Source organism: Natrix helvetica (assembly GCF_964273705.1).
Source record: "Natrix helvetica genome assembly, chromosome: 1".
Classification (NCBI taxonomy): domain Eukaryota; kingdom Metazoa; phylum Chordata; class Lepidosauria; order Squamata; family Natricidae; genus Natrix; species Natrix helvetica.
The window spans coordinates 311,658,422-311,674,786 of NC_138548.1; the positions used below are offsets into that span (position 1 = coordinate 311,658,422).

At 42.2% G+C, this 16,365-nt stretch overlaps 1 protein-coding gene across 3 annotated transcripts in view; it reads left to right on the forward strand.

Moving 5' to 3' along the window:
- The window catches only part of COL7A1 (collagen type VII alpha 1 chain), a 152,750-nt gene that overhangs the window by 56,988 nt on the left and 79,397 nt on the right, over nucleotides 1-16,365 (forward strand). For all 3 annotated transcript variants that reach the window (XM_081938128.1, XM_081938129.1, XM_081938130.1), the window contains exons 41-58: nucleotides 163-216; nucleotides 542-604; nucleotides 1,273-1,332; nucleotides 4,080-4,115; nucleotides 4,549-4,593; nucleotides 5,057-5,092; nucleotides 5,658-5,702; nucleotides 10,006-10,041; nucleotides 11,352-11,387; nucleotides 11,717-11,749; nucleotides 12,014-12,085; nucleotides 12,783-12,842; nucleotides 13,255-13,290; nucleotides 13,701-13,781; nucleotides 14,850-14,885; nucleotides 14,976-15,020; nucleotides 15,787-15,858; nucleotides 15,948-15,992. In XM_081938128.1, the coding sequence (XP_081794254.1) occupies nucleotides 163-216; nucleotides 542-604; nucleotides 1,273-1,332; nucleotides 4,080-4,115; nucleotides 4,549-4,593; nucleotides 5,057-5,092; nucleotides 5,658-5,702; nucleotides 10,006-10,041; nucleotides 11,352-11,387; nucleotides 11,717-11,749; nucleotides 12,014-12,085; nucleotides 12,783-12,842; nucleotides 13,255-13,290; nucleotides 13,701-13,781; nucleotides 14,850-14,885; nucleotides 14,976-15,020; nucleotides 15,787-15,858; nucleotides 15,948-15,992 (891 nt within the window). The remainder of the gene's footprint in view (nucleotides 1-162; nucleotides 217-541; nucleotides 605-1,272; nucleotides 1,333-4,079; nucleotides 4,116-4,548; nucleotides 4,594-5,056; nucleotides 5,093-5,657; nucleotides 5,703-10,005; nucleotides 10,042-11,351; nucleotides 11,388-11,716; nucleotides 11,750-12,013; nucleotides 12,086-12,782; nucleotides 12,843-13,254; nucleotides 13,291-13,700; nucleotides 13,782-14,849; nucleotides 14,886-14,975; nucleotides 15,021-15,786; nucleotides 15,859-15,947; nucleotides 15,993-16,365) is intronic.

Consider the following 16,365-nt stretch of genomic DNA (forward strand, 5'->3'; position numbering starts at 1 on the left):
TTTTAGTAGATTTTTCTCTCCTGCTATTTCTTTTTTCTCCATCCCTTTAGGATTTGGTTCCTTCTTTCTTTGTGTTCCTGTACCCTTTTAATGTGCTTTATTTTCCCAATGTGAAATGGGAGAAACACAGAGATCCAGAGCTCACCTTTATTTTCTTCCTAGGGCCCTCCTGGACCAGGTGATGGGGGTGTGGTCAGAGGAGAACCTGGTGTTCCAGTGAGTACATTCTTTGCCATGTTTTAGTTTTGGGACTATAGGACAACCTGTAGTTCAAAGATGGGATTTATGAATGTAGATATTATTCATACTTGAGAAACACTGGATGGGTATATGTGAAGGAATAAGAATGACATTTAAAAGTATTTGTTGGAGCACGTTTGTAAAATTCAAAGTCTGGAGAATAATGTCTGAAACAAAAGTATTGTCATAAGAGAGGACATCTGAATCTCCTAGAAAAATGAACAACCAGTAAATGATTGCTTAATTGCAAAGAATTAAAATTTGGTCTTTTGTGTTTACCTCTTGTTTCCCTACTCCCCAGGGTATTCCTGGAGAACCTGGGCCCAGGGGACCCCCTGGAACTCCAGGACAAAAAGGTGATAAGGTAAGGCAAGGATCTGTTCATTGACTGAAAGGGTGAATGGAGCCTAGATTGTACTCCATTGGTTTGTTTGTTTTTTGGAGGGAGGGAGGGGGTTGATTCCCATTCAAAATTCTAGATAGAAGCCTTCTATATTGCTGCTTCTGAGTAGTAGTAGTAGTCCTCAATTTATGATCAGAATTGAGCCTGGAATTGTGGTTGTAAGCTGTTCTGGTCATAAGTTGAAGCATTATGAGATCAGACCCAATTTTATGACTTTTTTTCATCCATTGTGTGGTTTTTCCCCCAAACTGGAAATAAATGCTGGAAACTTGCAAAAAAAAACATTACAAGGCAGTTCAGATGACTGTGTGACACTGCAAACGGCCCTTAAAGTGAGCCAGCTGCAAAACGTCCAAAATATGATCATATGATGATAGGGGTGTGTGGCTATCTCATAACTTTAAAAACAGGTTGTAAGTAACTGTGAGGAGTCCACCATAACTTTTATTAAGCATTTGGCATTAGTCAAGGACTACCTGCAGACGTTGTGTATCTGAGTGTATGAATCCAGAATTGTGCTGATACAAATGAATTTGAGCTGAAAGTTCTGTAGATTTCGCTTCCTGCTTTTAACCAGCAAACTTCCTTAAGTTTATTATGAGTGGTCACTGCTTTGCTTTATGTTAAAGGGAGATGGAGAAGAAGGTTTTCCTGGACCCCCTGGACGTACTGGAGACCCTGGAGATCGGGTGAGTTTTTAGAGAAAAACATTCTCTCTTAATGTTCTTAAGAGCCTAGCAAACAGAAACCTTTTCAACTTAAACTTAAATGAGTAAACTTAACAAAGATTAGCTGGGCTGGCCTTGTACTGCCTAGTATTTAAAATTTATGTGAAAAACTATTGATTGTCATCAGAAATTTTGAAATCAAATTCCATCAGTATGTGCATGATGCGCAATAATATTGCTTCTCGCCATTTAAGTTCAAGAAAGCAGCTGGGGTCCTTATGGGTTGTCAAAGTATATTGTAATAAACAGAGACTAAGACCAGCTACAGTAATAGGGGAAAAAATTAACGGGTCAAAAATTAGCCTTGTCCAAATGTGTGTGAAGTTCCCAGAAGATGACCTAATTAATTTACGAGCCTCGAGACAAAGTTCAAAAGAAATCCATTCATTTATTAGGATCAACATTGTGGCATGATCTCCTGCGGAGCAGAAACTGACTTCCGCTTAATTGCGTTTGAACTTTACCCCTGTGTCCCCTCCCCTCTGTCTTGGTCATAAATCACATTCACCAACAAGGTTGTAGAAATATGAGATCCGACTCTGGCCGAAGGTATGCATGGAACCCTCCCTCCAATGCCAACCCGATAATAGTCATGGCAACGCTTTACAAGTTGACATCGTGATTCCAAACTCTGAAAATAGGTATGCCATGTGGGAGTGCTCTTTGATCCTCAACTTGCACAATTGTGCTATTCATGATTATTTCTGAACAACTTAGAATTGACCTTAAGTATTCATGTCTCATGTCATAGATCAAGATTAAAACACTTCAAGGCCTTATAAATGGGACTGTCCTAAAATTTCGTGTTGTTGCATATCAGGACAATATTATGCTCATTTTAAAGATCTGTATGTTATACATGCATACCCATACACGGGTGAGCGGAGGGCATATATGTGCATGTATTCATTCATTCATTCATTCATAGTTAAATTAAGTTATTGGGTCTAATCTTTCAAATCCAAAAATATTCATGACCTAAATTACTGAGAGATACCTTTCTTGTTATGAATTTGTCCTGCTCTTAAAATCTTCCCTGAGAAGCTTTCTAAAAGGTATCCTCTGCTTTCAGGAGCCCAGCTGTTTGGCTATGTGGGAAGCTCCCTAGATAATAATAGTACATTTTCATAGGATCAATGTAGGACAACATTTTTTTCCACATAGCCAAACCACAGCTACTTGGAGACAAAGCAGGTTTATTCAACAGGATTTTTTTAAGGGCTGGATGGAGAGAACATTCAAGGACTGAAATTAAAATCCCTTATTCCTTAGTTCAAAATCAATAACTTGAATGAGTTATTAATCGGTGTCTTCTAGGTGGTTCTAGCAGTACATATTCCATATAGGATTGTATAACAGAAAATGATCCTGGGTCATGGATTCATATAGGTTTTGATTTGGAAATGTCCTTTGCTTAATGGAATGGTCTGGTGAGCAGTGACGAGAAGGCTGAGATCATGATACATCCATATATTTCCTTTTGTACCTGCATTTGGCTCTTCTTTGAGCAAGTGCTACAAGTAGCTGATGGGTTAGAAAAGGGGGCTAGGTTTGGCAAGACTGAAATAAATAGAGGGATATTTTTGGAGATTGTTTGTTTGATTGATTAATTGATTGATTGAATATGTACCCTATTTCTCCAAAAATAAGACCTCCCCTGATAATAAGCCCAATTGGGCTTTTGAGCACATGTGCTAAAATAAGCCCTCCCCCAAATAATAAGCCCCCAAAATATTGCAACACAGCAGTAGCCATGAGGTGATCATGCTCACTGCCTCCTGCACCTCAAAAATAATAAGACCTTCCCAAAAATAAGGCTAAACGCTTATTTCGGGGTCAAAAGAAAATAAGACCCTATCTTATTTTGGGGGAAACACGGTACCATCAAATTGACTCCTAATGGCCACACAGATTATTTATTTACCCATGTGGTGTCCCAAAGGTGATTTTTTTCAAGAGGCAACTGGACTTTTTGGTTTTTCTTTGAAGACATTGCTCTTCTCATCCAAGAAGGTCTGAAGGCATGTGGTGGTTTTCTTAGTAAAAATACAGATGTGGTTAACATAATCCTGAGCAGTATAAATTTATCTCTTTGTCATTGTCACAAAAGTGATCATCTGTTTCTAGCATCTTTCTGTATTACTGATGCCCAATATAAGCTATGCTAAGCTATGCATTCAACTGTTTTTCTCAGATGTAATACAGATTACAAACAATGATCAAATTTAAATTAATTTAGCCTTAATTTTAGGATACTTCCAACTTTTGGCTGTTCTGGTAATTTTTCAATAAAAGCAATTTCCTACCTTTTAAAATATCTCTAATCCAATCAAAGATGCACTTTAATTTTTCAGCATTTTTCCGTGGCTGGTAATATAATGATGAACAACAGGGGTCATTTTCTTATGTTGCATTCATTTGTCTGCATTAAGAAATATTAATTGTTTGACTATGTATTATGTTTTATCTTTTGTTTGCTGCTCAAAATCCCATTAGTGGATAGGTGGCTATATAAATTTGTTAAACAAATTAAATAATAATATGGACAGTAAACCAATTCCCATACTCACTATTACCGTACATTATTTTTCCCATTTTTAAAATAATTTAACTTAAAAATGAATGGGTAAATCAGTCCCAAGAGAACAATATGCATTAGATTGCTCACTAATTCCCCAAACAAAAAATGTTCTTACTGTTATCTTTAGGGCCCCCGAGGACCTCCAGGTGAACCTGGGATCAAGGTAGGTGTTGCTCAAATGCCAGTGCTGCATTTAGACTTGGAAGAATAATCCCATATTAATCACACTTCTAAATAAGAAAGGTGACCACAACAGTTGATATCACTAATGTCTATACTGAATGAGATAAGCATTGTTCCCAGAGATCTTCTATCTGTATGGGCAGTGGGCAGTTATATTCATATCATTTTTACTTTTGATGATACACATTTCTGGGGAAATTTTCTGCAGAAGGTTCAGCCTAATTCACTGATAGGGAGAGCTGTTTGTTTGTTTGTTGTTTCTTTATAGGAAATTGATTTGGATGAGATTAGAGAGTCCTTACAAATAAACCTTTCATTTTACACCTATGGCTTTTGTCCCTTCGTGAATTATTTGTACCCGTTGGTGCTTCTAATACTTAATTTTGGAATCCCCCCTCCCCTTCTTGTAATAGGGAGACCGTGGTCTGCCTGGTGCACTTGGGCCATCTGCAGAGAAGGTAAGATTTGGGTGGAACAAAGCTGTGAATGAACTAAATTCCTGTTCATGATGGAAGGTTGCCTGCGAGTGGTTTGGATCAAGTTTTCAAATCAAGGGCTAACTTGTATGTGTGTGAATTATATAATTTGATTTTTCTAATTTCTTATATAACAATTCATGGCCTGTTAATGTAGTTACCATCATTGTACAGTGAAGTCAAATATACTTGTGACATCCAAACATATTTGATGTGTTGTCTGAAATTTTTATCAACTGGAGTGTCTAGAATGTAATTTAGGAATTATCTTCAGATCCATCCTTAATGTAAAAAAAGGGTTTCATTTGGATTCAGAATTTTTCTGAATGAGCAGAATAGGAAAGTATAAAGCTCAATAAAGCCATTGCTATGGTATGTTTTTTATGGAAACAAAATGCATTTTGCCTGATATGTACCTTTTGCAAAAATTTCTTTACTCTTCTAGGGAGAACGTGGATTGCCCGGTCCTGAAGGAGAGAAGGTATATATATATATATATATATTCATTCTGAATTGACCATATTATATCAAAAGAAAAATATAAAGGAGTTCCTGCAGATTTTATTCCACTAGTCATTGCCGACTATATGGGGTAGTGCTGATCTCTGTTTCAAGGCCATGAAGATATTTCGGCGGTCATGTGGCCAGCATGATGTCACAGATCGCTGTTACTTTTCCAAAGTGGTACCTTTTTATGTACTTGCATTTGCATGCTTTCGAACTGATAGGTTAGCAGGAGCTGGGGTAAGGATGGGAACTCACCCCATCGTATCACGTGGCGTTCAGGTTTTGAACCTGGACTGCCAGCTTTCCAGCCAAACCACTGAGCCACCGCACCACCCCATATTATATCAAGGAATAACCTAATCCAGTAGTAACTTGGATAGGTTTCTCTGGAAAAAACAGCATGGTCTAATGGCTAAAAATAAATATTTGGACTAAGAAAGCTTTGTTTCTAAATCTAAATTATCTGACAGGTTTGTTCAGATGATAAAATTAGGAATATTTCACATAAACTACATGTTTATGGTACTTTTTCGTTTTAGGGAGAACAAGGTCCCTCAGGCCGTCCTGGTCCGTCTGGCAGAGATGTAAGTGTAGGAGTTTTTTTAGTCTCAATATCTCATAATGCTGTAAAATCTAGACATACAGTAAGTCAACAGTTTCTATTTCTGGGGGACAGAAGTGTTGACTGAGTTTTGGTCTTATTGGTGAAATATTGTCTATCTGGGAACAATTCTCCTCCTTCTATCTCACTTTTTGAGTGCAATAGTTCAAAGATGATTTGGTGAGTTCAAAAAGAAGCAACCTGAGGAAAAGTTAGAAAAAGGATAAAACATGTTGAATGGTGACTTGATTTGCTGTACTAAAAATTGACTCTATTCTTTGGAATGAGGGGAGCTATTGGACAATTGCAAATGTTGGTGAGATACCATGAGTTGTAATGGAGAAGTAAAAGACGGCCGTGTTTTTTTTCTGCAAACTTATTTTTTTCTCCCAGATTCTTCAAGCATGTTTTGCCTTTTCAGAGGAAAAACATGTGGGGGCCTAGGATGATTTCCAAAAGGAATCCGTGATTGTAGGGAGGGTTGACAAACTTTCTACTTTATATTTCTCCACTTCATCCTCCTCTTTCCCATCTGTTGCAGCTTCTCAGTAGAAATTTAGGTATCTTGATCTAGGTTCATCTGAAACCTGAAAATTCAAGGCCAAACCGAAAAGAATTATTTCCCACCATAAGTGACATCCAAAAAGTAATCTTAATGCTACAGTTCAGCTGTGCAATAATAAAAATATATTTTTTATCACTTTGAATCCTCCCATTACTCAGGAACACTTTTTCCTGCCTGTGTTATCCTTCAATAAGGACTGTTCTTAATGTTGGCCAATGATGCACCTTTATTCCCCTAACTGATTTCAAGAATTCCTCCTGTTACTGCTGCCTAGTATGAGATCCATGGTTATGGAAAAGGAAGCTGAGGGGCTTTTTATCAAAATGTTTTATTGTGTTTTTAGGGGGTTCTAGGAAGGGGAGGGGGGATAACCAGGCCAGGAGGGAAGCCAGCGCCAGACAAACAGGTGAGTCTACGAAGGAAGTGAGCGGGGTGAGGGGGGAGAGGGAACAAGTTATTCCAGCAGAGGGTTGTTTTATTACAACAGTCGCGGGGAGGGGGGGATGCGAGGACAAGAAAAGATCGCAAGGTCGGTTGGGAGACCGTGGCTGCTGGCTACACCCGGTCGTTTGTACCAACCCCCGCAGCCTAGGTGGTCGGGAACTACAGAGCCAGGGCCTGAGGCTGATGCTCTGCAATGCAAGGTCCGTGACCAACAAGGCCCCCCTCATTGACGAGTTGATCTCGGAGGGGGAGCTGGACCTTGCAGGGATAACGGAGACCTGGTTGGGTCACGAGGGTGGTTTACCCCTTGTGGAAATGTGCCCACCGGGTTTCCGTGCATTCCATCAGCCTCGGGCCCTGGGTAAGGGTGGTGGGGTGGCGGTAGTTATACGGGACTGTCTAGAGCCGAGGGAGTTCACTGTTCCTCAGATACCCGGGTGTGAGTCGCTGGGTATGAAATGGGGCCCAGGGAGGCAGTGGGGTCTGCTGATTGTATACTTGGCTCCTCGCTATACGTCAGCGGCCCTGCCCGAGCTCCTCGAGCTGGTCTCGGAGACGGCGGTTGAGATACCCAAACTTCTGGTTATGGGGGATTTCAACCTGCCGTCGACGGGAGCAGCGTCCGAGGTGGCTCGGGAGTTCATGGCTTCCATGACAGCCATGGGCCTGACCCAATTAATTCAGGGCCCCACACACGAAGGCGGCCACACACTGGACCTTGTCTTTGTATCTGAGCAGTGGACGAGTGATCTGGGAATAGGGGATTTAGAGATTACGCCCCTGTCATGGTCAGATCACTCATGTCTCCGGCTGGACTTCCCTGGCGCTACCCCCCACCGCAAGGAGGCGGAGCCAGTTTGTTCAAGCTGGTACCGCCCCAAGCACTTGATGGAACCGGATAGGTTCCAGACGGAGCTTGGGCCTTTACCTGTAGCCCTGACCCGCGCTCGGTCGGAGGACCTAGTCGACGCCTGGAATAGGGCGACGGCGGGGGCCTTGGACCAGGTTGCGCCTCTGCGACCTCTCCTGCGGCAGCGACCCACCCGGGCTCCCTGGTACACCGAGGAGCTTAGGGTGATGAAGCGCCATAGGAGACGTCTAGAGAGCAGGTGGAGGTCCTCACGCTCCGAATCTGACCGAACACAGGTAAGAGCCTATTTACGGACCTACCTTGTGGCATTGAGAACGGCCAAACGTAGATATTGTGCCGCTCTCATTGCGTCTGCGGATAACCGCCCTGCCGCCCTGTTTAGGGTGACCCGCTCTCTCCTGTCGCAGGAGACGCGGGAGGCACCCTTGCAGGGAAGAGCAGAGGAGTTTGGGGAATATCTGCAGGACAAAGTCGCTCAGATCCGGAGCGGATGGGCCCCCTCCAGTGGACCGGACGAGCCGTCATCAGTGAGTCTTGTGAGCCCACTCTGGGAGGAGTTTGACTCTGTTGCCCCCGAGGATTTAGACGGGTTGCGTGGACGGCTGCGACCCACCACATGTTCAATGGACCCGTGCCCCTCCTGGTTGGTACTGGCATCCTGGGAGGTGACGCGAGGCTGGCTTCTGGGCCTGGTGAACGCCTCATTGAGCGAGGTTTCCTTACCGACTGCCTTGAAAGAGGCGGTGGTGAGGCCCCTGCTCAAGAGGCCTTCACTTGACCCAACGGAGCTAGCTAATTACCGTCCAGTCTCCAACCTCCCCTTTTTAGCGAAGGTTGTTGAGAATGTGGTGGCGCAGCAATTTCCACGTCGCCTCGACGAATCTGTATATCTAGACCCACGCCAGTCTGGCTTCCGACCCGGGCACAGCACCGAGACAGCCTTGGTCGCATTGGTGGATGATCTCTGGAGGGCCAGAGATAGAGGTTGTTCCTCTATCCTGGTCCTATTAGACCTCTCAGCGGCTTTTGATACCATCGACCATGGTATCCTACTGCGCCGGCTGGAGGGGATGGGAGTCGGAGGCACCGTGTTACGGTGGTTCGGCTCCTACCTCTCCGGCCGGATGCAATATGTGTTGACTGGGGGGCAGAGGTCGACCCCGAGGCCACTCTCTTGTGGGGTGCCGCAGGGGTCGGTCCTCTCGCCCCTTCTGTACGCTGATGATACTCAGTTGTACATCTCAACCCCAAGCCACCCCAACGAGGCTGTCGAAGTGATGTCCCGGTGTTTGGAAGCCGTCGGGGTCTGGATGGGGGACAACAGACTCAAACTCAACCCCTCCAAGACTGAGTGGCTGTGGCTACCGGCACCTCGGTTCAGCCAGCTGATTCCATCACTGGCCATAGGGGGCGAACAATTGCCCCCTGTGGAACGGGCGCGCAATTTGGGCGTCCTCCTAGATGCCCGGCTGTCAATGGATGATCATGTGGCAGCCGTGGCAAGGGGGGCGTTCCACCAGGTTCGCCTGGTGCGCCAATTGCGCCCCCTTCTGGACCGTGATGCCCTACGCACAGTCACTCATGCACTGGTGACGTCTCGCCTGGACTACTGTAACGCTCTCTACATGGGGCTTCCCTTGGGACGCGCCCGAAGACTGCAGCTAGTCCAGAACGCAGCCGCGCGGGTAGTCATGGGGAGTACTAGGTACTCCCACGTAACACCTCTCCTGCGCGAGCTGCACTGGCTGCCTGTGGTCTTTCGGGTGCGTTTCAAGGTCCTGATCACCATCTTTAAAGTGCTCCATGGCATAGGGCCTAGTTACCTGCGGGATCACATCCTCCCACATACATCCCTGCAGCCAATTCGCTCTCACAGGGAGGGCCTTCTCCTGGTGCCGTCCACGAGGCAATGCCAACGGGCGACACCGAGGAGTAGGGCCTTCTCTGTGATGGGCCCAACCTTCTGGAATGACCTCCCCCCCGACATTAGAACCACTACTGACCTCCGCTCCTTCCGACAGAAACTGAAGACACACCTGTTCCGACTGGCTGGTCTGGCATAATTTGTAACGTCTACCTCCTGGCATATACATTCTTACTGGTTTTTAGAGGGATAGTGTTTTAAACTTAACCTGATATGACATTGGGATTTTAAACTTTTGTATCGATTTATTTATTTAGCTGTACAGTTTGGCATATTTTATCCTCCTCTCCTACATGTATTTATGTAGTTACTACTATGTTTTAATTTGTTGTACTTTGATACGGACTGTACACCGCCCCGAGTCCCTTTCGAGAGAGGGGGCGGTATATAAACACTAATAAATAATAATAATAATAAATAATAAAATAATAATAATATTCTGAATAATAACTATTCCCCCCCCCCTTTTTTTTTTTAAATAGGGCTTACAAGGACCATCTGGGCCTCGAGGAGAACAAGTAAGGGTTCTTAAACTTTCGGCAAATGCTCTTATTTATATTGGAAATATGCTTACACAGCAGGGCTCTTAAATCTGAAAGGAATTACCGTATTTTTTGGAGTATAAGACGCTCCGGAGTATAAGACACACTTTAATTTTTGAGGAAGAAAATAAGGGGGGAAATTTTCTGCCTCTGCCTACCAGCATCCATGGTATTCATCTGGCTAGCTTCCTGTCAGTGTGTGAGAGCGTTGAGGGCTGTTTGGAAACAAACAGTATTTGCTGTGTGAGCAACAAGGAAGGAGACAGCAAGGAGCCAGGCCGTGGCTTGTTCTATACTAAAGCTGCATGCTGTGCTGATATCTGAAATTAAAACTGTACTACCAAGTTGGAAAATCTCCTTTTGGTATTGCATATTTACATAATGTGTTATATTATAAATAAAGAGAGGTTATTGAATCCTGCTGAATCAGTTACTTATGTGTGCTTTCTGAATGTGATTGCTGCTGCAAACTCTGTCATGTCCTTGCAGCAAATAGTGGACAGCCAGGTCAGCTTCAGCACATTATTGCAGCCTAATTCAGCATGAGCAGCTGATTGGCAGGTGGATCAGCCTCCTGGAATACCCCCAATCAGCTGTTCCAGGCCACAGGGATTGCCACAGACCATCACCTCCTCCGTGCCTTGTGTTTTTGGCTACATTCGGTGTATAAGACACACCCAAATTTTCACCCCCTTTTGGGGGGGGGGGGGGAGAGTGTGTCTTATACTCCAAAAAATACAGTAGTAATGTAACCTGCCATTCCCATTTATGTAAGAACAATATTGATAGTTGAATGCTTGCATTGCTTTTGACTATTTCTGTTTACATTAATACTAATTTCCAGTTCTTACTGCTATGAAATTGGCTCAGATTTGGTCATTTAGAATACTGGCTTATCTGGTGAGCCACAAATTTGTGCAGGTCTGAGCTCTGAATGCCTGGCCTGTATCACTGGTGAAAACAGTTGACAACACATCCCTGTATCCAGAGCTTACTGAAATGCAAATTAACATGAAGCAGCCTGTTCCCACACAACAATATCATATACAACGGGCTGAATGAAATTTTGCTCTCAGATTCTTGGGAGTCCAGTTTACTGATCATAACTCCCAGTAAAACTAAGATGTGGTCTTACAATGAGCAAAGGGAGTGAAGGTACAGTGCTTTGCCTGATGTTTATGAGGTTATAAAGTCGTCAGTGGAAATCAATAGTGGTAAATCCTTATCATAAAACTTAAACAATTTGGGCTGCCCTAACATGTTTCCTGTGTTACTTTCTGACCTAGGGAGAGAGAGGAGAGCCTGGTCTACCTGGACTGCCGGTAAGTGTCCCATTGTAATCAGCCATCATAAATACGATAAACAGCTAGAGTGGGTAAAACACCTTTCATCTTCATCCTAGTTTTCTCTTTTTCTGGTTGTTTAATGCCTGGTCTAGGAAAGACTATATTTTTTCTTCATCTGGCCAAGTCAGCTATGGAGAACTTCATTATCCATCTGTCCTGGCATAGTTACGTTCATACAATTATGAACATAATTGTATGAACGTTCATACAATCCTATCCACTAGGAAGTGCTTTTTTATAAGTTTTCATTTCTGGAATATGATCTGAAAAAGTCTCAACAGTTATCTTTGTTATATTTCTTCTAGGCATCCAGCCTTACTGGAATTAAAGGAGATAAGGTAACTGTCCAGGAACAAATCACTTGTTACAGATGTAAGGAATACGCAGTGTAGTGTATTCTGTTTTAATGTATATTAGTTGTAGCAGGGAAGTTGGCATACAGAAACTATTTCACAAGACTATTATGGCTCTCTTTTTCCAGTAGTTTCATTTTGTAATTTGATTTAATAAGAAAAAAGCAGTGCTCAACTTAAATGTATCACATGGGAAGTAGGAATACTGTCATGCCAACATTGATGTTGTGATTGTTTTCCTGTTTTCAGGGAGAAAGAGGTCTTACAGGACCTGAAGGTCCACCTGGACTTAGAGGAGATGCTGGGGACAAAGGAGAACGTGTGAGTACTCAAGGTTATGATGAAATATCATAATATATTGATTATGGTAATGCAGCCTGATAAAACAATCCATGTAACCCCGAGGTAAGGTGGGTGGCCAATTAATTTTATAAATAAATAAAGTTGATTTTTATTTTCCTGATGAACAGCAAACTGGGATGTTGATTGCTTCGATTTCTGTCAAGACTTGTTTTCACTTTTAGATATAGCCTGATTATTACCTTATCTGCCTTGGAGAGCAAAAGTGAGGACCAGGCTCACATGGCTGTGAAAATTACTGTTGGCTTCATTATTAGAATGGGATGATGGTTCTTCTTTGATAGAAGTGAGGAATATATTTCTTCTTCCCAAATATGGTCCTTCAGACTCATATTTCCAAATACGGGCCCTTCAGACTCATATTTCCAAATATGGGCCCTTCAGACTCATATTTCCAAATATGGGCCCTTCAGACTTGCACCATTTCATCAGATCTTTCACCAGACATATTTCAATTCACTGATAAATACCCCCACCCCCAAATGCACTTTGTGATTCAATTTCTTTTCATCACAGAACATTTTCCAGATCTTCTCAATATTTGTGAATCTGATCTTAAAGATGATAACCTTATTCATAATGATGATTATGGATATACATATATGAATATATGACATCCTTTTAAGTGCTTCTATTCTTTTTTTTTCTTTTTATTCAGGGAGCTCCTGGTCTTAGTGTCCCTGGCCCACCTGGCCCACCTGGGGAACAAGGAGAAAATGTGAGTCCTAAATTCATGCCAATGGTACATCTTTAAAGCTCTTTTATTCCCCCTTTTTTCATTCAAAAAGGGAAGGGATCCCTGTAAAATAGACCACTAGACTCCCTAGTTGCATTTCAATTTAATGAGCTGACATCAGTGCAATGCTTTGGCTCCTAGTCCATCGGGTCTAATTAAAGAAGACTCAAGTGTTACTTCTCTTTGTACTAATACTAGATATAGACCTAATCAGTTTGTGCATTCACTACAGAATGCAGAGCAATGTAGGGTATTCTTGCAACCACTAATAGGTAATAAAGCTCTGCTTTTTTTCATAAAGTATTTCTTAGCCCTTGTGCAACAACCTTCCTTATGCAGTTTTCCTGACTTAATCATTTGAATCATAATAATTAAGTTTTCTTTTTTCTTTCAGGGACTCACAGGACTGACTGGCAAAATTGGCCCAAAGGTGATTATTGTGCATTGGAGGAAGGGAGGAAAAGGCCGTTGATTTGGGCTCTGAGCTAGGTGGGTGGATCTTAGACGAGTATGGTAATGATGCATAACCAGTCTTGGGTGGGTGGACAATTTGGGAGTGTTCTTCAAGTTGTTGTTACTGGAAAGACACAGTTTTTAGCAGCACTCAGCTATAGGTCTGGTTGGATGCATTGGGTTACCTTCAGCTTAGACTTTTGATAGACCATTGGAAGGTGTTTTGGTGCAGCTGTTACTATTAGATAGTAAATCAAAGTGGGAGTAGAAGGTTTCTTAGCTTATTTTCGTGAATGTTAGTCATTAGACTTAATTTGCTTCAGAATTTTGCTGTATTTAGTTTATTCCCCCACCCCCGCCCGGTCCTGGGGTGATTCACTTCCTCAGGGTGATCCAGGAGAACCAGGGGAGAGAGGAGAGTCAGGAAGATCAGGTCCTGCAGGACCAACTGGCCCACGAGGAAAAGAGGTAAGAAACAAGTCTACCTTTTTTCTTGCATTTGGTAACTAGGTAACATAAATATTCATTTATAAATGCATACTGTCCTCTATATTTTTTTAACTTTTATGTCAGTAGTACTGTAGCTATAAACAGTCTTCAGTTAGAATGGTGATCCAATGGATTCCATCATAAATCTTCTTGACTAACAGAACTGATTGAGAGTACCTCAATCATGTCTAATAGAAGAACTGGTGAAGCTGCAAGGGCATGACTTCCATAGAAACTTTTAAGAGAGGGTCATCACAATAGTAGCATGTCATCTTTGAGCATCACATCACTAGTGATCTCAAAACTGGATTAATTTCTCCTCAGGTCGCCGGAAGATATAATCTTCCAATCTAACTTATTTAGCAGAACTTACTTCCTGCAAGGTCAGGTTTATTTTCATAGGCATACATGAAGCTACCTGAAGGCCATTTATAGGTACTCCTTGACTTATGACCACAATTGAGCCCAAAATTGCTGTTGCTAAACGAGACAGTGAGTTTTGCTCCATTTTACAACTTTTCTAGCCACAGTTGTTAAGTGAATCACTGTCGTTGTTAAGTTAGTAACATTGTTAAGTGAATTTCGATTCCCCATTGACTTTGCATGTCAGAAGGTTGCAAAAGGTGATAACCTGATCCCAGGACACTGCAACCGTCATAAATATGAGTCAGTTGCCAAGCATCTGAATGTTGATCACCTAATCATGGTAATGCTACAAAGGTTGTAAGTGTGGAAAAACGGTCATGTCACTTTTCTTCAGTGCCGCTGTAACTTTGTATGGTCACTAAATGAACTGTTGTAAGTTGAAGACTACTTGTATAAGAAATGCTGCAGCTGCATCCTGCAGGGTATACATCCTGCATGGAAAAGTTTGCATGAAATAATTTTCATCTCATGGACCTGCAGAAAGAGATGAATTTGTAGCAAGTATTTTTCTTTTGACATGCTAACCTGTTATATTGCAAGGCTAGGACACGAAGTATATTCAAACACAGAGTGTATGATAGAAGCAATGGTAGGAGGTAATCTTTCTGCTGTGGATTTTAGGGTGAAAGAGGTGACAAAGGAGAAGAAGGAATCTCTGTAAGTAATTGTCTCCACTTATTTATTATCCATTCTGATGCTACTTTTTATTTTATTTTACTTTTTTAATGCTTTTTCTTTTTTCCATAGGGTGAGCCAGGCCTACCTGGGAAACCTGGAGAGAAAGGTCCACGGGTAAGTATTATAGGAGCACAACCTAAGAGTTCCTCTTAAAATGAGAAAAGGAATATAAGCGGTGTTGTAGATTCACAGAGGTTGGAGAGCATTGCGTTGCTTCAGTGCATGGGGCTGCCTTTGGAGGCCATTTGGAAAATGACATTTTTGAACTGATCATGTATCTGAGCTTATGAGTTCAAATATCACATTTAATATTTTATGTATTAAGCTGCCAGGCATCTTTTCAGTTTGGCAGTAAAGTAAATGAATGAGTTTTTGTTGTTGTAGCCTGAGCCAGAAACTAAAGAATACTTTCCTCCTCTAAAGTTTTTGTCTGCATGTAGCTTGAAAAGGTGGTTTGCATCAGCAGTGTGCAAGACCTGTGGACTGTCAGGTGCAAAGTATCAGGGCCATACCTTAAATTGCAGTTCGAAAAAGATTTATTGCTCAAGCCTATACACAGGAATTCAGTCAACTCACAGTCGATACTAAATTGGCACTACATAAGAGTTAATGGTATTTGGAGTGTGTGTGAACTTGAATTGTCTGTGGCAATGTAATGACGCCAGATTGATTACTCTCTTAACTCCACCACATGCCTCTACTTCTCCTCCTAAATAGACTGAAAGGTTATTATAATCTGCTAGTCTTGTATAAAGTTGGAGTATTTTCTAGCATTATTTTTTCAAGTCCAATCCTTGACTAGCTAATTCCAAGAAAAGATATCTCTATGTATGCAATTATCTGATTCTATAGAGTCTTCATTTCTATTTTTATTATACAGGGTCCGCCAGGCATCAGAGGCCTTGCTGGTGAGAAGGGAGACCAGGGAGACCCAGGTGAAGATGGGAGAAACGTAAGAGCTCCTTCCCATTTTCAAGTATCATTGCATAATTTGACTGTGGAACATTGTCCAGTTTACAAAAATGTTCTTTTCTTTTATAGGGCAGCCCTGGACCATCAGGGTCAAAGGGTGATCGAGGGAGTCCTGTAAGTTACCCTGCCATTTTCAAGGAATCTTTTTCCTACTCAAGTTTGTTCTTCCCAGTCTAAATCTATTTGGTCTCTGGGTTGTTATATATTGAAACTGACCACAAATATAGAGGGAAGCAGGTTACGAGGTTACGGTAACCAGGTTACGAGGACTGAAACTACAAGTTGGGAGCAAGTGATTTCTAGGTAGGAAAGGATTGTTTGATAATAATATTTAAACAGGTATAAAGAATAGACCTCTGCAAATTGAGAAGATGCTTCGCTCAAAAGCACAAAGCCTCTCTGCATCCATTCTTGAAAGCTTGAAGTATAAGGGCAAGAATTCATTTCGGTTGGGCAAGGCAAGGCAAGGCAAGGGTAAAGCATTGTG